The sequence below is a fragment of the Barbus barbus genome (genome assembly GCF_936440315.1).
Source record: "Barbus barbus genome assembly, chromosome: 22".
Classification (NCBI taxonomy): domain Eukaryota; kingdom Metazoa; phylum Chordata; class Actinopteri; order Cypriniformes; family Cyprinidae; genus Barbus; species Barbus barbus.
In genome coordinates this window covers 11,520,718-11,543,948 of record NC_136750.1, presented here as the reverse complement: position 1 = coordinate 11,543,948, position 23,231 = coordinate 11,520,718, and the positions used below count along the sequence as shown (strand labels likewise).

The window sequence follows — 23,231 nt, the reverse complement described above, 5'->3', positions numbered from 1 at the left end:
TACCTAGCCTTAGCTCCAAATGATAGCCTTATCTCGCCAATGCATTGATGAAATTAACTAACTTTAAACAAGGAGAAAACTGAAATCATTGCATTTGGAAACAAAGATGAAGTTCTCAAGGTGAATGCATACATTGAGTCTAGGGGTCAAACAACTAAAAATCAAGTCAAAAATCTTGGGGTGATTCTGGAAACAGACCTTAGTTTCAGTAGTCATGTCAAAGCAGTAACTAAATCAGCATACTATCATCTCAAAAACATTGCAAGAATTAGATGTTTTGTTTCCAGTCAAGACTTGGAGAAACTTGTTCATGCCTTTATCACCAGCAGGGTGGATTATTGTAATGGTCTCTTCACAGGCCTTCCCAAGAAGACCATTAGACAACTGCAGCTCATCCAGAATGCTGCTGCCAGGATTCTGACTAGAACCAGAAAATCTGAGCATATCACATCAGTCCTCAGGTCCTTACACTGGCTTCCAGTTACATTTAGGATTGTTTTTAAAGTACTTTTACTCGTTTATAAGTCACTCAATGGCCTAGGACCTAAATACATTGCAGATATGCTCACTGAATATAAAACTAACAGACCACTCAGATCATTAGGATCGAGTCAGTTAGAAATACCAAGGGTTCACACAAAACAAGGGGAGTCCGCTTTTAGCTATTATGCTGCCCAGAGTTGGAACCAGCTTCCAGAAGAGATCAGACGTGCTAAAACATTAGCCACATTTAAATCCAGACTCAAAACTCATCCGTTTAGCTGTGCATTTGTTGAATGAGCACTGTGCTATGTCCGAACTGACTAAATCAATTTGTATATCATTTTAAAATTCCTTGTTTTTATTATAATTTTTTAATTCCGTTTGTATTGCTGTGATTATTATTTTTAATGACTATTTCACTTTCTTTTATGTAAAGCACTTTGAATTACCACTGTGTATGAAATGTGCTATATAAATAAACTTGCCTTGCCTTGCCTTAACAACCTGGAGCATAACATGCTCAAAACTGTGGAGATGATCGTGTACTTCAGTAGAAACCCCCCTGCTCTCCCCCCACTCACCATCATGAACAGCACCGTAACAACAGTGGAGTCATTCAGACTCCTGGGCACCACAATTTCTCAGGACCTGAAGTGGGACAATCACACTGAGTCTACTGTCAAAAAGGCCCAGCAGAGGTTGTACTTCCTTCGCCAGCTGAGGAAGTTCAACCTGCTACAGGAGCTGCTGAAACAGTTCTACTCCACCATCGTTGAATCTGTCCTCTGCACTTCAATAACTGTCTGGTTCAGCTCAGCTACCAAATCTGACCTCAGAAGACTACGGAGGGTAGTCCGGACTGCTGAGCGTATCATTGGTACAACCCTCCCCACTCTCCAAGAACTGTACTTATCCAGAGTAAGCAAAAGGGCTGGTAAAATCACTCTGGACCCCTCACATCCAGCACATTCCCTCTTTGAACTGTTACCGTTTGGTCGACGCTACAGAGCTCTGAGCACCAGAATGACCAGACACAGGAACAGTTTCTTACCTCAGGCAATCCATCTCATGAACACCTGACATTAAACGTGGAACACAACACTATTACACATTATTTATTCATCACACATACTTATTTTTTCATGTCAAATTTGCACATATCAGACCTGTACACACATAATTGTCTATATTATATATTGTGTCTTTGCTGTTGTACATTGCCTATTTGTATATTATTCTTTTATTATCTGTGTCCTGTCCTGTTGCTGTCTTTCTGTTGCACTGTGGAGCTTCTGTTACTATAACAAATTCCTCATATGTGTAAACATACCTGGCCAATAAAGCTCATTCTGATTCTGATTCATTAACAGTATTTGGGGACTGCAATTTCTATGTTTGTATTTTTAAACAATGATCATTTAGTTCACATGCAACATTTCACCTGCAATTTCTGAATTGAAATGCAGTTTCGTGCAGTTTGTACAATTCAACATTATTTTATGTATTAAAGATTTTTGTCATTAACATTCCCGTATGTGTTTAAATTTATTTTTGCAATTCTCTCTGGTGCTGCTATAGTGGTGCATAAATCACACGGCAGGATTAACTAGTCCAAAAAAACAAAAGGTTTTGTGGCAGAGGTTTTATATTTTGATTGAGGATCTGGGAGTACAATCATACAAAGCAAAACAAAAGGTACATCAAAGGTTTCATATATAAAATACACTCCAAACTTAAGTTAATTAATCAGAATAATAAAGCTTAATAATAAAACATAAAAAGGATCAAGAACATACTTTCTAGCTCAGTAGTACTTAATGTGTGACTGATCATAAAATCATAAAACACTATTTTTTGTGTCTCTGTGCCTCTGTGCCCACGGATAGTTGGAACTGATTTGATGGTTTGCAGAACCCTCAATCATTTCCAATCTGTTAAAACAAAATGCTGTATGGTCACTGATCAATGCTGTGTTTGAGCTTTCTCCTCAGTATGGCTCTGATTTCAGACTCCTGTACAGACAGCAGGTGAAAAACATGCCGACAATCTGAAAGGGCACACAAGAAAAGAAAAGCCTGATATTAATACATTTCCAAACAATAACATAAATGCACATACAGTCACGGCAAAAATAATATTTTTTTATTGTGAATGTCGATACCTACATGGGTCAGTCCTGCCTAATCTATTGGCTAAATGTTTAAGCGCAACACATTGAATCAAAGCATCACCACACCGTCTAACCTTCTGAATAAGAAAAAGTGTCATGTTCGGGCATGTTCTCTCTAGAACATTCTGACAGGCTAAATGTTAGAAACTTAAGAGTCAACACATTTGAACCACCAACTATCCAACCCACCCACCGATTGCGTAATCGCCACGGACCAATGGTAGCTTGGAGATGTTGGTTGAGAAGTCCATAATTAAGGAAAACAAGTGTGGCTCTAAAGAGAGAGCCTTAAAAAGTGCCCATGCATGCTTTTAATTTCACATTTAAATTTTAAATATAGTAGCATTTTAAAAACAGCTAGCATTTAACTACATGACAAAAGATGAAAAGAACACTTTTTTTGGAGGGTGGGGGGGGGTGCTTTGGCTGACCTGCACACAAGCTATGCCCACGCCCACTGCACCAGTGATCTGCAGGTGATTCAGAATGAAGTTCTCCAACTTTGTGATGCAGCCACCCTGAAAATAAAAACAATGGGACAAAGCAAAAATCAAGAGTATTTTAAGTATTAGGTTTTATGTAAAGTATTTATGTGAAGGTATAGGTTACAGGTGCTGGTCATAAAATTAGAATATAATGAAAAAGTTGATTTATTTCAGTAAACATTCAAAAAGTGAAACTTGTATATTAGATTCATTCATTACACACAGACTGATATATTTCAAATTTTATTTCCTTTAATTTTGATGATTATAACTAACAACAAATGAAAGTCCCAAATTCAGTATCTCAGAAAATTAGAATATCAATTAAGACCAATGCAAAAAAAATGATTTTTAGAAATGTTGGCCAACTGAAAAGTATGAACATGAAAAGTATGAGCATGTACAGCACTCAATATTTAGTTGGGGCTCCTTCGGCCTGGATTACTGCAGCAATGTGGCGTGGCATGGAGTCGATCAGTCTGTGGCACTGCTCAGGTGTTATGAGAGCCCATGTTGCTCTGATAGTGGCCTTCAGTTCTTCTGAATTGTTGGGCCTGGCGTATTGCATCTTCCTCTTCACAATACCCCATAGGTTTTCTATGGGGTTAAGGTCAGGCGAGTTTGCTGGCCAATCAAGAACAGGGATACCATGGTCCTTAAACCAGGTACTGGTAGCTTTGGCAGTGTGTGCAGGTGCCAAGTCCTGTTGGAAAATGAAATCTGCATCTCCATAAAGTTGGTCAGCAGCAGGAAGCATGAAGTGCTCTAAAACTTCCTGGTAGACGGCTGCGTTGACCTTGGACCTCAGAAAACACAATGGACCAACACCAGCAGATGACATGGCACCCCAAACCATCAATGACTGTGGAAACTTTACACTGGACCTCAAGCAACGTGGATTATGTGCCTCTCCTCTCTTCCTCCAGACTCTGGGACCTTGATTTCCAAAGGAAATGCAAAATTTACTTTCATCAGAGAACATAACTTTGGACCACTCAGCAGCAGTCCAGTCAAGACGCTTCTGACGCTGTCTCTTGTTCAAGAGTGGCTTGACACAAGGAATGCGACAGCTGAAACCCATGTCTTGCATACGTCTGTGCGTGGTGGTTCTTGAAGCACTGACTCCAGCTGCAGTTCACTCTTTGTGAATCTCCCCCACATTTTTGAATGGGTTTTGTTTCACAATCCTCTCCAGGGTGCGGTTATCCCTATTGCTTGTACACTTTTTTCTACCACATCTTGTCCTTCCCTTCGCCTCTCTATTAATGTGCTTGGACACAGAGCTCTGTGAACAGCCAGCCTCTTTAGCAATGACCTTTTGTGTCAATGGTCGTCTTTTGGACAACTGTCAAGTCAGCAGTCTTCCCCATGATTGTGTAGCCTACAGAACTAGACTGAGAGACCATTTAAAGGCTTTTGCAGGTGTTTTTAGTTAATTAGCTGATTAGAGTGTGGCACCAGGTGTCTTCAATATTGAACATTTTCACAATATTCTAATTGCCTGGAATACTGAATTTGGGACTTTCATTAGTTGTCAGTTATAATCATTAAATTAAAGGAAATAAACATTTGAAATATATCAGTCTGTGTGTAATGAATGAATCTAATATACAAGTTTCACTTTTTGAATGGTATTACTGAAATAAATCAACTTCTTCATGATATTCTAATTTTATGACCAGCACCTGTATATGTTTATATGACTCATGTTTTACGTTTATATATCTATGTTCATATATACATATAAATGTAGCAGTGGCCCTGTGAGGCACAGCATTTTGATCTTTTGTATGTTCCCACATACAGAGTAAATGAGAGAACTCACTTGAACCTTAACAATTGTACTTGAAAGGAAAAAATAGTCTCTGAAACAATGAAATGATTCTGTTACTAAAAAAAAATGTTCCATAAGAGTAAACGCTCCATACACACTACTGGTTTAGTGTTGAAAAATATCATTAAAGCAGTAACACAAATATCACCAGCAAATTGCTCAAGGTGGGTACTCAAACAAAGATAACCAAGTAGAAAAAAAAAAGAATAGCCAGTCTCTATAACCTGTAACATTTTTTTAACACAAATTAGGGCAATTCCAAAACAGCGCTGATGGGCGTGGAAATTTATGCAGGTGATTTACTGACAATACGTAAATTAAAAAACACAGACAACATCTAATTTGCATATCGACCAATGCAATATACCATGCGCAGCACAAATTAGCGTAGTCGCAAATAAGCAGAGCCGATGCTCGTCAGGTGCAGGTGATCTATTTATGATGCAGCCTCAAAATAGTTTAAAACATGCTTTTTGGGGGGCATTAAATAATGGTGCAAATACCAGTAATTTGACAAGCGCAAACGTTAGTAAATCACATTGCGTGATTCCTTTTAATACTCTCCTCCCATTAATTAAGGGGTAAAACCAGTAGTCTCGTTTTTAGTACAATTATAAGCGTGTACTAATGGTTTGACGTAATCCCGCCAGTGACTCTTTTTCTTATTCTCAAGGGTTCCCAACATGTTGAGCAGGGTCCTGTTGAAGCGTTCTACAGGGTTCCCTCTCGGATGGTAAGGGGTGGTTCTTATCTTTTGAGTGCCAATAAGCTCACACAGTTCTTTTATTGTTCGGGATTCAAAGTCGGGACCTTGGTCACTGTGGAGTTTTTCAGGGATGCCATAAATGGACAAAAAAATGGTCCCACAGGCTCTTGGCCACTGTCCTGGCTTTCTGAATTGGGGTGGGGACGGCCACTGCATATTTCATAAAATGATCGGTAATGACCAGAATGTCTTTGGTGTTACTGGAGTCCGGCTCCACACTGAGAAAATCCATGCACACAAGTTCGAGTGGTCTTGTAGCGATGATGTTGACGAGTGGTGCGGCTTTCTCTGGCATAGTCTTGCGTCGTATGCAGCGGTTGCAGGTTTTGACCTTAGTTTCTACCTCGGCTGACATTTTGGGCCAATAGAAACGCTTCCGGACGAGATCTAGGGTGCGCCCATGTGGCCCATGTCGTCATGGAGGCTCCTGAGGACTACGGATCTCAGGACTTCAGGGAGCACAATCTGGTAGTGAGTCAGAGCACCCTCTTGCCGCTTGCGATACAAGACACCATTTAAGACCGTAAGTTTGTCCCACTCTCTTAATAAGAGACCAAGCTCAGGAAGTTCCTTCCTCAAGGATGGTGGGGGTTTCTCTTCTAACTCCACTTGCCTGAGTACTTCACGGATGCAGGGATCAGCATTTTGCTTGTCTCTTAGTTCAGCTAGTGCTAATGAGGGGATAACAGGTAAGCCACCAAGCTGATCCTCTTCTTCAAAGCTTTGTGGGAGAGCCTTTGTATGATGGGCAAGTGACACAACCAAGGTGATGCTGGGTGATGTTTCCCCAGAGTGATTGTTGATCACTTGGCGAACCAAGTGCTTCTCACTGATAGCTTTGATGGTGTTTTCATCCAGGTGTGCATAATCAGCCTCTGACAAGTGTCTTTTTGTGAACTGTTGTATCTTCTCCAACTCTTTTTGTGATGATGTGTCATCAGATAATCTACCGTGGGGACGCCTGGACAGCCCGTCCGCGTCTTGATTTTGCTTACCGACTCTGTATTGTAGCTGGAAATCAAATGTCGACAGAGCGGCTAACCATCTGTAGCTCGTGGCGTCGAGCTTAGCAGAGGTAAGAATGTATGTTAATGGTTTGCTATCGGTGATAGCTAGGAACGTATTCCCGTATAGGTAGTCCTGGAATTTCTCTGTCACTGCCCATTTAAGGGCAAGGAATTCTAATTTGTGCGCAGGATACCTGGACTCACATTTCGACAGACCTCGACTTGCATAGGCAACAACTCGCTTCCGTCCCTGTTGCTTACTTACTTTTACTTTACTTACTTTTGTCATTTAGCAGACGCTTTTGTCCAAAGCGACTTACAAATAAGAAAAAGTAACTAAAACTAAAAAGTTACAACTCTATAAATACTATCTACCCACATATTTAAGAAAATAAAGAAATTAAATAAAAAGCTACTACTATCCCTTGCCGGTGTCCCTGCCCGGTGGAGTCGCACGGTAGAGTCGATGGTCTTTACACTCTTTACTTTTTTACTTTTGTCATTTAGCAGACGCTTTTGTCCAAAGCGACTTACAAATAAGAAAAAGTAACTAAAACTAAAAAGTTACAACTCTATAAATACTATCTACCCACATATTTAAGAAAATAAAGAAATTAAATAAAAAGCTACTACTATCCCTTGCCGGTGTCCCTGCCCGGTGGAGTCGCACGGTAGAGTCGATGGTCTTTACACTCTTTACTTTTTTACTTTTGTCATTTAGCAGACGCTTTTGTCCAAAGCGACTTACAAATAAGAAAAAGTAACTAAAACTAAAAAGTTACAACTCTATAAATACTATCTACCCACATATTTAAGAAAATAAAGAAATTAAATAAAATTAACACATGCATATAACAACAACATTTCAATAATAAACATATCAATGAAAAAATTAAATAAAAAGCTACTACTATCCCTTGCCGGTGTCCCTGCCCGGTGGAGTCGCACGGTAGAGTCGATGGTCTTTACACTCTTTACTTTTTTACTTTTGTCATTTAGCAGACGCTTTTGTCCAAAGCGACTTACAAATAAGAAAAAGTAACTAAAACTAAAAAGTTACAACTCTATAAATACTATCTACCCACATATTTAAGAAAATAAAGAAATTAAATAAAAAGCTACTACTATCCCTTGCCGGTGTCCCTGCCCGGTGGAGTCGCACGGTAGAGTCGATGGTCTTTACACTCTTTACTTTTTTACTTTTGTCATTTAGCAGACGCTTTTGTCCAAAGCGACTTACAAATAAGAAAAAGTAACTAAAACTAAAAAGTTACAACTCTATAAATACTATCTACCCACATATTTAAGAAAATAAAGAAATTAAATAAAAAGCTACTACTATCCCTTGCCGGTGTCCCTGCCCGGTGGAGTCGCACGGTAGAGTCGATGGTCTTTACACTCTTTGGTCTTCACACTAAGAGGGCTTCACACGACGACTGCCGCGACCGCTGCCGCGGTATAATAACCTTTATTATACCAATCTAACAAATGATCATTTCAATTCAGCTGGACCCACTTTCCTGTTTATCAACTACAAATGGCCAAGCAAGTGCACACACTGACAAGATACACGATACAGTACGAGACCAAACGCGATTTCAGCAACTCTCATCCTAGTAAACAAAATAAGCGTTTCCTAGCAACGGCAAATGCGCTAAACACTGAGACAAGTAAATACACTTACGAGCTGATTTTAAACTTCCGCTGATAGACTGCTTCTCTTAAAGACCACTTCATTACACTGCCTTCTGCTGGCGCTTGAACCCACTTTCCTGTTTATCAACTACAAATGGCCAAGCAAGTGCACACACTGACAAGATACACGATACAGTACGAGACCAAACGCTGTTGCTCCTGGTAAAGGGCAGCACCGAGTCCCGAGGTGCTCGCATCTGTGTGCAAAATGTAGGGGAGCTTGGGGTCAGCAAACCCGAGGATGGGTGCCGTTGTCAGTTTTTCGATTATGATGTCGAACGCTGCCTGGCAAGCAGGCGTCCATCTGTCACCAAAGAGGTCCTTTGGGTTGTAGTATTTCTCAGGATTCTCTGTGGTTTTAGTGTGCTTTCTCAGCGGCGGATAGCCAGCAGTGAGCTCGTTCAGTGGCTTCACAATCTTCGAGTACTCTTTTACGAACCGGTGGTAATAACCGCAGAAACCCAGGAAGGTTCTTAGCTCTTTCAGGTTGTTTGGTTTTGGCCAGGTTTTTAATGCTGCTACTTTGTCTGGATCAGTTTCGATGCCCCTTTCAGACACGATGTGGCCGAGGTACTTTACAGAAGTTTGGAAGAACTTGCACTTCCTTGGCGACAGTTTCAAGCCAAACTCTTTCAATTGGTTGAGCACGCGCATCAACCTTTCCTCGTGTTCCTCCAGTGTCGAGGAGAAAATGATGAGGTCATCAAGAAAAACTAGGACTTGCTTCAAGTTCAACTCTCCCATACAGCGCTCTAGGGGCAGCGTGCTAGGGGCATTAGTTATCCCCTGAGGCATCCTATTGAACTCGAAGAATCCTAGTAGGCAGACGAATGCGGTTTTGTGTTTGTCTGCTTCATCTCTAAACTACTAAAGTAGTTTTGTATCATATTCATCTTTTAATCATACTTGCAAATGTCTTGACTCCACAGCCAACAGAGCAATTTTGTCTTTAATGTGTAGATTCCCTATTTGACCCCTCCAGATACACTGACGCATCAGCCATCTTGCATTCACCATAACAATCAATGAATATTCAAAGATATACAAGCGTATAACTTGCTGTTGTAGATGCACACAATGCGCTATAAGATTCGCAGACTGTTCCAAAAATGGGAGATGGCTTACGTACCGCGGCCCATAGAAATAGTCGATAATGAGGTATCTAGGTATATATATCTATGGAGCACACTAAACTTCAGCCGCGAAACTGGCTAACTAGCACATTATTAGGAAAGGCGATTTGCAAAGATTCATAAAATCCCTTATACTCACTTCTTCTGTAGATAAAGCTGGATCACAAATGATTTTTGCAAACATAGACACATTTATGTAGATTGGGATCATTGCATTCCCTTCAAAACGAAAGTAACGTTAATCTTCTGCCTCTTCAGCTGCTCAAATGTTGGGAGTAGATGACGACTGCTTTATTCATTATTACATCCAACAACAAAACACCTCAATCGCTTAATCGGAGACATCTTATCTTCCCCTGCACTCTAGTCGGTCGGACTGTTTACAGTTCTCTCAGCTCACTCAAGGCGGGTCTAAAGTAAGACGGTCTTGTCAATTAACTATCGGGGGGGCGGGGTGCTGTACAGCACTGCATCATTCTGACAGGAACCTCAGAACAGCCTGATTTGAGAAAGGAGATTTTAAAATAGGGATTTTTTTAAATAAACACTGGGTGGATTTTTATCATTATAGGATAGACGTGCACACTCTTGAAGAAAAAATAATTTTGGTTGATTTTCTATATGCTCATGAAACATAGTGGAGTATATCTTTCTAGTTTCTTACCATGAGTGGAAAAGTACAGCTGTTAGGAGTTTGTAACCTTGAAAGCCGAGGGAGATATAAGGTGCAGGGAGCCCTCCCTTCGGGGTCACACTCTGCAGTGACTTGTGCGTTTCTGTATGACTGTCTGACCTTCTTTGCAAAGAATAAACTTTTTTAAAGAGTGAGTTTGTCTCTTACATGGTGTGATTTTAATTTGCCACGACAACACACACTTCCAACACACATTTATGTTCAAACAACTTGAAAAGTGAATTTTGCATCCCTTTAATATATCAATATATAAATATTTTGGTGCATTGAGCTTTTCTTCTACTCTGACGAGTCCCTCAGTCCCTGCTGCTGAAAAACAGCCCCACAGCATGAGGCTGCTACCAGCACACTTTACCTTTGGGATGGTACTCTGCAGATGATGAGCAGAGCTGGTTTCCTTCAAAAATGATGCTTAGAATTGAGGTTCATCAGAACAGAGAGTCTTGTTTCTAAGAGTCTGAGGATCCTTTAGGTGCTTTTTTTTGTAAATTCCAAGTGTTTTTCATGTGTCTTAATTGAAGAGAGGATTGAGTCTTGCCACAACGCCATAAAGCCCAGATTGGTGGAGTGCTACACTTATGTTTGTCCATCTGAAGATTTCTCCTATATTCACATATGATCATGGAGCTCAACTAGAGTGACAATCAGGTTCTTGGTCACCACACTAACCAAAGCCCTTCTCCATCAGTTGCTCAGTTTGGCCAGGAGGCCAGCTCTAAGAAGAGTCCTGGTTGTTTCAAACTTCTTCCATTAAGGGCCACAGAGACTGCATGCTTCTGTGAGTCTTCAATGAAGTAGAATTTTTTCTGAACTCTTCCACAGATGTGTGGCTTGACGCAAACCTGTTTCTGAGCTCTACAGGCAGTTCTTTTGACTTCAGGGCTTGGCTTTTGCGCTGATATTCATTATCAGCTGTTAGACCTTTTATTAAGACGTGTGTGCTTTTCCAAATCATACCCATTCAATTGAATATGCCACAGGTTAACTTCACTCGAAGTGTAGTAAGCAATATAAGGGTATGAATACTAGTGCAATGGAATTATTTTAGTTTTTTTATTTTTAATAAAATTTGCAAATATGTTAAAAATTCATTTTTTGATTCACCATTATGGTGTATGGAATGTAGATTTATGTGGGGAAAAAAAAGAAATTTAAAGCAGTTTAACATAAGGCAGCAACATAAAACGTGAAAAAAATGAATGGGGTATGAATACTTTCGCATAGGTACTGTAATTTCTATTAATTCTCTACTGAACGTGATCTGAAGAGCACTGTCCGTTTTCTTCCACGTGCACGAGTGTTAAGGGTCAGAGCCCGTTCACTCAAGATCTGTCAGTCATGGGATAATAACTCCTGCCATTACATATGAAAAAAAAATGAGAGAAACATTTTTCTATTCATGATATTTAAAAGCAAATAGACGTGATTATGACGATATATTTTCTGTTTTATGGAGCTCATTTTTATAATAATAAAGGATGTTTATGACAAATGATAAGCAAGTTTCACGTTCAAGTCATTATAAAACATACAAAGGGTGCACATCTGTCTATTATACAATAAAAATCCACTTTAGATCTCAATCTGAAGTTATTGCAAGCACTTGTTAAATAATGGTTTAAAGTGAGTTTTATGCAAAAAAACAAATAATCACATACATTTTCAAATGTAGCTTGATGCTAATTGTACCTCTATTTATATTTTAAGATGTATTCTTGTAAGCATTATAGATTGTTTGTGTTTCTGGTGTAGAACCAAACTTTATTTAAATTAATTTAATGTTGTACAGGTTCATCTAAAAAAAAAAAAAATAGAATATCGTGATAGTTAATTTTTTGTAGCTTATTTAAAAAAGTGAAACTTTCATATATTCTAGATTCATTACATGTAAATTTTCAAAAGTTTTTTGTTTTAATTTTGATGATTAGAGCTTATAGTCCAAAATCCAGTATCTCAAAATATTAGAATATTTTTAAGATAGATCAAAAAAGGATTTGCAAAACAGAAAAGTTCAAGTTCTTTAAATTATGTTCATTTATGCACTCAATACTTGGTCAGGCTCCTTTAGCACTAATTACAGCATTAGTTAGGTGTGGAATGGAAGCGATCAGCCTGTGGCACTGCTGAGGCATTATTGAGCCTTCAGCTCGTCTGTATTGTTGGATCGACTATTTCTAATCTTTCTCTTGAAAATATCCTATAGACTCCATATGGGGTTCAGGTCAAGCATGTTGGTTGGCCAATTAAGCACAGTAATATCATGGTCAGCAAAGCACTTGGAAGTGGTTCTGGCACTGTGGGCAGGTGCTAAAGTCCTGCTGGAAAAGGAAATCAGCATCTCCATAAAGCTTGTCAGCAGATGAAAGTATGAAGTGCTCCAAAATCTCCTGGTAGATAGCTGCTTTGACTTTGGACTTGATAAAACACAATGGACCAACACCAGCAGATGTCATGGCACCCCAAATCATCACTGACTTCGGGAACTTCACACTGGACCTCAAGCAGCTTGGATTCTGTGCCTCTCCAGTCTTCCTCCAGACCTTGATTTCCAAATGAAAGGTCTGGAGGAAGACTGTCCGCTAGTTCACCTGCTTTGGTCCGGACCAAATACAATGTTGATTTTTTTTTTTGTTTGTTTGGTGCGGTTCGCTTTCACACTGCCCTTTTTGCAAGTGAACCAAAAATTGTAAACAAAACCACACGTGTGCTAAGGTCATCCATTCATTGGACAGACATTCTCAAGCAGGGAAAACAGGAAGTGCAAAAACAGGCTAATCATGGAGATCTTTCGTAGTGCAATTTTTATTCTTTTACTGATTTGCTGTTATGAGATACTAACGCAATATGAAGAAACCTATGAGCATCATATGAGACAAATGTCATACAATGTTGTAATAAGACTTGCTGAAAATAAAATCTATAGATATAAAATACTTAAAGCATATCAAAATGTTAGTTTAAACATTTAACCTAGATAAATGTGCACTATTAGGCGCATATCCAGTCATTTGTGTGGAGTGTGGAGAGTGGAAGCAGAAGCGCGCTTCAGGACATCAGTGCAAACAAATTAAATACGCCGTAATTGTTGCTCTTAAAAAGGTAAGAATAATACATCGTTCGGAACTGTAAAGGGTCTATTTTTATTTGTGTGCACTTTCAATATCAAGAAAACTTTGTGCTTTTCTAAAATAAAGAAAACTAATAGGATGCGCTTGCCGTCCCGGTCTTGAACAGGAGCACTTCACAAGAATGAACCAAAACTCAGTGAATATTTTCCTTACAGACATGATGAATATATCTATAGAAAGCTTTAAATTACTACAAAACGAAATAATTCATATCCAAAACAAAAACTCTTTCATTATAATACACAAAGATGCATGTCTTTCTAAAGAAGCATCCAATGAGGAGATGGCGAGTCAGGATTTTTAACTCAGAAATAGTAAGGAGATATTTTAATTATGTTTTCTGAGTGTGCCTTCTGCAATTGGGTCGGATCGAGGCAGGTTCATATTTACACCTTAAACGAACCGTACTATAGTTCGTTTTGAAGCGGACCGAGACCACCTATTCAGCTGGGTCTCGGTGCACTCAAGTGCGATTGCTGTATTCACACCTGCCCAAAAGTTCTGCACCAAGAGGGGAAATGAACTTGAGTTTGTTTCAATCAAACCAAACAAGACCGGATAATTTTCAGATAAAAGTAATACACCCTTACTTTTATCTGAAAAGAGGACTTTACACCACTGAGCGATAGTCCAGCTCTTTTTCTCCTTAGCCCAGGTAAGACGGGCATCTGACATTGTTTCTTTGTCAGAAGTGGCTTGGTAGCCCTTTTCCTGAAGACGTCTGAAGAGTGTGGTGACTCTTGATGCACTGACTCCAGCTTCAGTCCACTCCTTGTGAAGTTCTCCCAAGTGTTTGAATCGGCTTTGCTTGATAGTATTCTCAAGTTTGCAGTCATCCCTATTGCTTCTTCCAGTCAACTTTTCATTTAATTGCTTTGATACAGCACTCTGTGAACAGCCACCCCTTCCAGTAATGACCTTCTGTGACATACCCTCTTTGTGGAGGGTGTCAATGATTGTCTTCTGGAACATTGCCAAGTCAGCAGTCTTCCCCATTATTGTGATTTCAAAGAACAAGAGATATCCGGAATTTATACTGTAGGGATTGTCATTTAATGAAACTCAAATGTAAATATAAGTATACATACAGGTCCTTTTCAAAAAATTAGCATATTGTGATAAAGGTCATTATTTTCTGTAATGTACTGATAAACATTAGACTTTCATATATTTTAGATTCATTACAACACAACTGAAGTAGTTCAAGCCTTTTATTGTTTTAATATTGATGATTTTGGCATACAGCTCATGAAAACCCAAAATTCCTATCTCAAAAAATTAGCATATCATGAAAAGGTTCTCTAAACGAGCTATTAACCTAATCATCTGAATCAACTAATTAACTCTAAACACCTGCAAAAGATTCCTGAGGCTTTTAAAAACTCCCAGCCTGGTTCATTACTCAAAACCGCAATCATGGGTAAGACTGCCGACCTGACTGCTGTCCAGAAGGCCATCATTGACACCCTCAAGCAAGAGGGTAAGACACAGAAAGAAATTTCTGAACGAATAGGCTGTTCCCAGAGTGCTGTATCAAGGCACCTCAGTGGGAAGTCTGTGGGAAGGAAAAAGTGTGGCAGAAAACGCAACACAACGAGAAGAGGTGACCGGACCCTGAGGAAGATTGTGGAGAAGGACCGATTCCAGACCTTGGGGGACCTGCGGAAGCAGTGGACTGAGTCTGGAGTAGAAACATCCAGAGCCACCGTGTACAGGCGTGTGCAGGAAATGGGCTACAGGTGCCGCATTCCCCAGGTCAAGCCACTTTTGAACCAGAAACAGCGGCAGAAGCGCTTGACCTGAGCTACAGAGAAGCAGCACTGGACTGTTGCTCAGTGGTCCAAAGTACTTTTTTCGGATGAAAGCAAATTTTGCATGTCATTCAGAAATCAAGGTGCCAGAGTCTGGAGGAAGACTGGGGAGAGGGAAATGCCAAAATGCCTGAAGTCCAGTGTCAAGTACCCACAGTCAGTGATGCTGGTGTTGGTCCACTGTGTTTTATCAAGGGCAGGGTCAATGCAGCTAGCTATCAGGAGATTTTGGAGCACTTCATGCTTCCATCTGCTGAAAAGCTTTATGGAGATGAAGATTTCATTTTTCAGCACGACCTGGCACCTGCTCACAGTGCCAAAACCACTGGTAAATGGTTTACTGACCATGGTATTACTGTGCTCAATTGGCCTGCCAACTCTCCTGACCTGAACCCCATAGATAATCTGTGGGATATTGTGAAGAGAAAGTTGAGAGACGCAAGACCCAACACTCTGGATGAGCTTAAGGCCGCTATCGAAGCATCCTGGGCCTCCATAACACCTCAGCAGTGCCACAGGCTGATTGCCTCCACGCCACGCCGCATCGAAGCAGTCATTTCTGCAAAAGGATTCCCGACCAAGTATTGAGTGCATAACTGAACATAATTATTTGAAGGTTGACTTTTTTTTGTATTAAAAACACTTTTCTTTTATTGGTCGGATGAAATATGCTAATTTTTTGAGATAGGAATTTTGGGTTTTCATGAGCTGTATGCCAAAATCATCAATATTAAAACAATAAAAGGCTTGAACTACTTCAGTTGTGTTGTAATGAATCTAAAATATATGAAAGTCTAATGTTTATCAGTACATTACAGAAAATAATGAACTTTATCACAATATGCTAATTTTTTGAAAAGGACCTGTACATATAAGTATGTAAGTATAAATATTCTAATATTTTGAGATACTGGATTTTTTACTTTAATGAGCTGTAAGCTCTGTAGTAACTTTAGAACTATTATTTTAATTTTAGCTTTTAGGGAATCTATTCTTAAGATTCGATATTGATATGATATTAATCAAAACGTATAACTTCTAAGGTTTTAACGACTCGTCCAGCGAATTGTTAAATTCAGTATATCTTTAACAATTTTGTTTATCTTATTCGTGGCCAACGATAAAACAAACCAAATAGTACTTTATCAAAATTTATGAGCATAGGTAACGCGATCTTTGGCAAATAGTTTAAGACTTGAAAATCACATAGCACCAGACAAAAGATTTCAATATGCGCTTTTCGGCAATATATGGCTTATTACGGTAATTTCTTGCGCTCTGTCAACAAATGACGGCTGATTTCCGGGAGAGCGGGGAGGGAGAATTTGAATGGAGAGATAGGGAGCGCGGAGTTTTGGATTGCATAAAATAATAAACGAAACAAACAAAAACATGGTGAAGGATGAGTAAACAGCACAAGAGTCGATTGGGATGATTTTTGATGAGACTTTGGGAGCAGTCTGAGTGAGACTTTTTCACATGTAGTGTGTGCATATAATGAGTCCGTGCGAGTAAATGAATGGGTGTATGCATATGTATGCATGTGTAAATGTGTGCATGTATGAACAAAAAAAGCCTCCTGGATGAAAACTGTGCAACCCAGTGTCCCAAAATTACTTGTATATATGTAATATAGTTGAATTTTGAAGTAAGAAGTGTTGGATTATTTCAATCACGATTTTTCTCTTTTTTATAAATAAAAAACAGAAAATCTATTACTGTTTTTTTTTTATTTTTGTGTATTTAAATTCTGTTTACAAACTCACCACACAACATTAATGGTCAAAAACTGTACTTTTTTGAAAGCCATCTGTTTTCTGAAAAAAATGACACCTTGAAAATAGCACATTCTGTTAGAATTTTACAGTCAAATACACAAAATATGTAAAAATGACCTATTTTACCCTTAGGGTTTAAAGGGTTAATAAATCAAAGTTTATTTGCTACTCTACAACACTACTAAGCTAAAATAACACAAAACAGAATACATACACACACAAACACACACTGCAGGCAACTTAAACTAGCACTCTTTTGCTACTTACTGAAACCTCGCCCTAGGGGAGTCTATCTTTACTCTTAAAATTACTTCAACCAGTTTCCAGCAGTTTCCCCGCGGTCTCCACGGGGTCGGAGGGAACCTCCGACTGATTAGCTGCTGATGTGTCGTCGTCTGACGCGTTTCAAGGAATGCCCTTCGGTGGTTGGTTGGCTTCTTTGTGACGTGATGGCGCTCGAAGTTGTTCCTTGAGTTCCTTTCGCGTAGCTTCAGACTTTCAAGGGTTTCTTCGGAAGTTTGACTAAGTATTGATAGTTGTTCAATGCTCGACCAGATGTTAATGGCTGGGAGCACGACTCGATGAGACGAAGCCAAGGTTTTCAAAACAGCGCGCGAGCAAGCAGCAAGCAACAGCACACCGAAGTTGGGTGTCTGTCTTTATTGGCCTGATTTCAGTCTGCCCCTTTTTTTGTTTGATCCAATCACAAGTTTTTCTGTAGGGCGGAGTCCCGCCCCGTACAGCTCAGTTTTCCGTGCGTAAATCCTTTGCGGAGTTATTTCATAAAATGAAGAACATATCCTAGCAGATTCCTATAAGTGTTTTAATCATACATTACGATGAGAAAAGTCAACTTTCATCTACACCAAATTATTGCTGACGCAACTAGCTTTCATTCAAAATCAAACACCAAGTATTTTGCATTCCCAAAGTACATGTATCAATTTTATCTATTACACAGTTAAGGCACAGATTAAACGATCCTAAATTCTAAATAATCACACCAAGCATGTGAAACTAAACAATAGTGATCGGGAAAAAGTACACATCAAGAGATTACAACAATAACATAGATTCCAATAACACAGCAAGCTTCATTTAATTTCATAAAATACAACCTGAATATATATTGTAAATGTATTGTATATATTGCTTTTGAGTATATTGCTTTAATAGCAGCAGCGATTATTATTTGTCCTTTTGGGAACACTTATAAAAGGTCCGATCTTCTTTGAATTCAGAAGAAAAGGCGCGTTTCTCTGCTGGGGAGAAACGGGAGGTCATGGGAATGTCACTCCGGATGGAGATCTGGTGATTTTCTTAGCTCGGACGTCTGTTGTAAAACCATCATCTTTGTTGATACCATCAATGAATTACTGTGTCAAACGATCAGGAGATATCAGGGAGTGTCTGTGCTGGAGCCTTTCCAGATGCCACATGCTTTGTACTGTTGATTATGCGACTTTTATTTATGTAAACCGGTCAGGAACAACATTGAAGGTTCTGTTCTAAATCCATTTCAGATGTTCCCTCAAATTTATCCTGGGTTTTAGAGGTCTCCTGAGATAAGGAGATTTAGGGCAGGAAATCGGCCAGCCAGTCAAATGCGGATGCTGGGAGTAGAAGTCTTAACTCCTGCTAAGGAATGTGCTGTCTTGAAATTATTTTGTGTGTGTGTCCTGGTCTACTAGGCACTACAGCTCTAATCATCAAAATTAAAACAAAAAACTTTTTAAATATTTTACTTTACATTTAATGAATCTAGAATATATGAAAGTTGCACTTTTTGAAATAAGAACTTTTTCAAGATGTTCTAATTTTTTGAGAAGCACCTGTATATTGAGCGCGGCCCGTATATGAGATACAAAGCTGAGGAAATTTACATTGCTTGTCGGTGCCTCCTAGCATGCATGCGTGAATTAGCAGAAGGCAATCGATCATTTCACGCTCTGTGTGAAAGCACTGTTCAGTGGCGATTCACCTCGCTCTTTCACATTGCGGTCAGTGTGAAACGGCCTTTGGACTGTTAGTTATTTTCTAATACTCAGTGGTTTCTTGGGCCAAAGGTCTTAACAAATGACTAGTTTATACAAAATCTTTCCAAAGCTCGGTACACACCAAGCCGAAAGTCGGGCTATTTTGTTTGGTGTATTCCACTCGTCAGTGCTCGTCGGGCTCACATCAGCAGTAGTTTGCTTGTTTCAACATGCTGAATCAGCGTCGGACCGTCGCGGACCATCGGTGAGAGAGAGAACTCTGATTGGATGTTCAGTTTAGCGAATGAGCCCGTGCAGGATAATTAAAGCAATATGTGTGAGTGGTGGGTATACATATAAGTATAGAAAGACTTGTGAGAAAAGCTAATGTAGAACGTTTTCTTGGGAAATAGTTATAGTAATTGTATGATTCAATGAGAAAGTGCCTTTATTATCCAAACAGAACAATCAGAAACAACTTCACCTTTTGTTCAGTGAAAGGATGTAATTTGTGGTACACTCACCTCTACTTTATAGATATTTGAGGGGTGATCTCTCCGACCACACAGCTTAATGACTGGGCTCTTACAGCAGCTGTCAGGGACCAACCGACTATCGGCCTCATGAGAGCGGATCCAAACACTCTCCACCCAATCAGACGAGCTGTTACTGCCACAGCACTTGAACTGACAGAAACAAAAGCAATCCTTAGCTAACTGTAGGAATAACTTTTAATGAATTAATGTTAAAGAACATTGTAGTTCCAAATGTACACTGATCAAGGATAATTTATTTGTAGAAGAGAGATGAGTAAGTAAATGAGTACTAGGGCTGGACCAGAATATTCGATTATTCGTTCGGTGGCTTGGCATTCGATTTTCAATTTTGAAATTCGAATAATCCTCTTTCTTTCTTTTTTTCCCAAACACTTGGCATCCCCCTGCAAAACGGTTCTCATTCGCACTTGAATATGAATCACCCATGCGTGAACGTCATGGTTCAGTTCATCTGGAAGAGAAGGCAAAAATGCTGAAGGCCTCAGCTGTGGTGAGCAGCGACCCTAAATTGGCATTTGCAGCCAAACATATCCTTTGTGTTCCGGCCACTTCAACTCTGTCAGAGCGCATTTTCTCAAAAGCTGGCTACGTAAATAAGACCCGAAGTTCTCTTTTACCTGAAAATGTGGACAAACTCGTCTTCCTCGCACACAACATGAAAAGAGTGTAGGTAGACTAAGTAGGTAGTAGGGCTGTGCAATTAATCGCATCCGATTTTCATGCGCATCTCGGCAGTAAAGCCGGCTCGGTGATTGGCAGTTAATACACAGAGCCGTAGTTCACTGACAAGCTACGCGATATCGCGTTCATAATCGAATGCGATTCATCTGCGATAATGAATGCAATGCGCATGTGATTAATTGCACAGCCCTAGTAGGTAGCTTCACTAGCTTGCAACCTGATTGTGATGTATTTGAAAGTTTGACTTTGTAAAGAAATAGTTTGTTTATTGAAATTTGAGCTGTCTAGCCAGCCAACATTACTTTATTCTATTTAGCCCATTACAGTTTGTTTTAATTGTATATAAGATAATTCATTTAATTTTATTTAAACTGTTTGTTAATTAAAATGTGTGATGCAGTTATCGAAAGTATGCTACCGTGTTCTTTATTTCTTACAATTCGTTGAACTTCATTCATTTATTTTTCGTTCTACTTTTATTTAAATAGCCTACCCTTTATGATGTCAGTAATTACTGTGCTGCTAATTTCTGATTTGGGAGTGATTTGTTTGTTAGAAAAATGTCAGGCTACCTTATTAAAAGTATTGCTTTTAGCAGACCTGTGTGTTTTTAATCACTAGTGCAGTGTCCGTTCTCGGATCATATAAGCCCTGCCCACGTGAGGCGCACCGCTTCCAGCTTGCATTGTTCTGTAGTTGTATTAAAAGTTTAATAATTCTAAACGTGTCGCGTGTCCATATTACACCAAAATGTGACACTGCACTCCCTTGGGTCCGCAGTGGCATACCGATTGGAAGATACCGACGCATGAAGCCGATTGGATGAACAGTTCTAGACATAATAAAAATGCAAACAGGCAGACAGACACAGATATTCCTTCCTTTATTAAAGAGAAGAATATGTCCAGCCCCCTTCCGCCGAAGCTTCGAATATTTGGTGTTGATTACTACCGAAGCTTTGAAGCTCAAAAAATTGTATTCGGACCAGCCCTAATGAGTACACTAAAATGTTTTGTCAGCCAATTGGCGCATACAGTGGTATAGCTGATACTCCTGAGAAGGTATTAGATTATAAGGGTCCATTAGATTGCATATAGTTTGATGGCCTCTTTTTAGAGTACAGCTCTACATTGTCCATTAGCAACCTCACATGGCTGAATGAAACTATGCAATATAACTTGGGTAAAGAGATTCTGATGTGGAGGCAAATGTAAAGACTGCAGCAGCATCCTTTAAGGTCAACACAGGGAACAGGCAAAAACTTTGTCCAAAGAAGGAGGAGAGAAATCCCCCCTCTCCACAGACCTTGTGGTGCAGCTTGCTGATGTGCTAACTGTTAGGGCTGTGAGTGCATAACTGCCAGTAATGTACAATCAAAAAAGAAATGGAACAAGTTGCCTATCACTTCCTTCCATTGGGGGAGGGGCTGTGAGTGCATAACTTCCAGAAAGATGAAAGACACTTTTTAAAAGTTGCCTATCACTTTCTTCCATTGGGGGAGGGGGACACTAGTTAAGTACACACACAACCTTAGATGTTATACTACAGCATACTCCAGTCACTCATCTATCCTTTGCTATGACTGATGTTTCATTGCAGGATGGAGATGTCTCATACTGTAAAATATGAAAATCACCTACAGGGGCAGAACATGACACACAGACCAGTGAGGAGTTCAGGGAAAAAAACAAAGAGCAACGGGCCTCAGTGGACAACTCTGCGGTTAAGTCTTCCTCGTAAATTGTCCTCTATCAGTAGTTTTATCCGGACCTCACTGGTCCATAAGTGTCAAATTACTTATAACTAGGTCAACAAAATCACTATACTATGTTTATTGTAGTGGTGTCAATATTAGCGCGTTAACGCAGGCGATTTTTTCAGTTTAACGCATTAAAAATATTTAATGCAATTAAAGCGGTTGGCGGGGCTAGGTTCGGCAACCCCACTCAAAACTGCTAAAGAATTGTGTTTATTCAGACGCAGAATGTCTTTACAAGCACATCAAACGGGACACTTTTCAGACGCGCGTTCCAACTTCACCTCAGCGCCAGGCGCAAGTCAAACGAGCACGGAAACGGTACCGGTGTCGATGAGTTTCAGTGGAACATCAGTGAACCGTGGTCAGATGAAATGTTTTCAGGCCATATGTCAGTAAAAATTAACTGTACGCACAAATGTGCACTCTATTAGGCTTTATTAAAGCGCTGTATCATATTCAAACCCAAATGAAACTCAGAGTATCTAATGTCATAGTTATGTCGTCAGTTAAGCTATGAAGTTACAAAAAAAAGCTGCCTTAAAACTGTGCGAGCAAGTATTTATTTTTTTTATTTTTTATTTTTTTTGTATTTATAATTTATGAGTCCCATTCAAAGCAGTGTCAGGTCCGCATCAAGTTCAGCAGCGGCAGTTTTCAAAGTAGCAGCCAAAAAAAACCTAATAACAAGCTGCTGTGCTGTCTGTTAATCAGAGAACAAACTTAAAAAGGGGAAATAAATAACTTCTGCAGTTTTAAGCTTTATCTTTATTTATTTAGAATTTAGTGTTTGATAACTATTAAATTAGGCTATATATTCTTGCTGAAAGGCACAGTTAGCTATATGACATTTATTGTAATGGGTTTATTTGAAGATTTTTTTAAGTTCACTTAAATTAGAAGTTATTTTTTAAAGTCTAATAAATGTTAAATTAATAGCTCTCAATTTTACTGTGATGATGAAAGGCTATAGTCAATGGTTAAATATTAGGATTCAGATCTAAATATTAGGATTCAGAATATCCAGGATTAGAATTCAGAGACATCAGTTGGTATCAGTGATCCCCTGCCTTCCGTCATAAAAAAAGATAAAAAATATACTTTCTTTATTTTGTTTCTACATTAATTTGAAGATTGAATGTGAAATTATTGCAATATAAAATTATAATTAAAAACGTTAATGTCATGTGGGATTAATCGCGATTAATTACAAAAAAAAAATTAATCGAATGACAGCACTAGTTTATTGTAATAAGAGTTAGGCACAAAAACTATAC

At 39.2% G+C, this 23,231-nt stretch overlaps 1 protein-coding gene across 1 annotated transcript in view; it reads right to left on the bottom strand.

The window, feature by feature from the left end:
• Positions 1-1,583: 1,583 nt before the first annotated feature.
• Positions 1,584-23,231, bottom strand: part of LOC306888539 (CD151 antigen-like) — a 48,194-nt gene continuing 26,546 nt past the window's right edge. The window contains exons 6-8 of the mRNA XM_079446902.1: positions 19,485-19,646; positions 3,085-3,171; positions 1,584-2,530 (exon numbers count right to left, since the gene is read on the bottom strand). Of these exons, the coding sequence (XP_079303028.1) occupies positions 2,471-2,530; positions 3,085-3,171; positions 19,485-19,646 (309 nt within the window). The 3' untranslated portion in view covers positions 1,584-2,470. The remainder of the gene's footprint in view (positions 2,531-3,084; positions 3,172-19,484; positions 19,647-23,231) is intronic.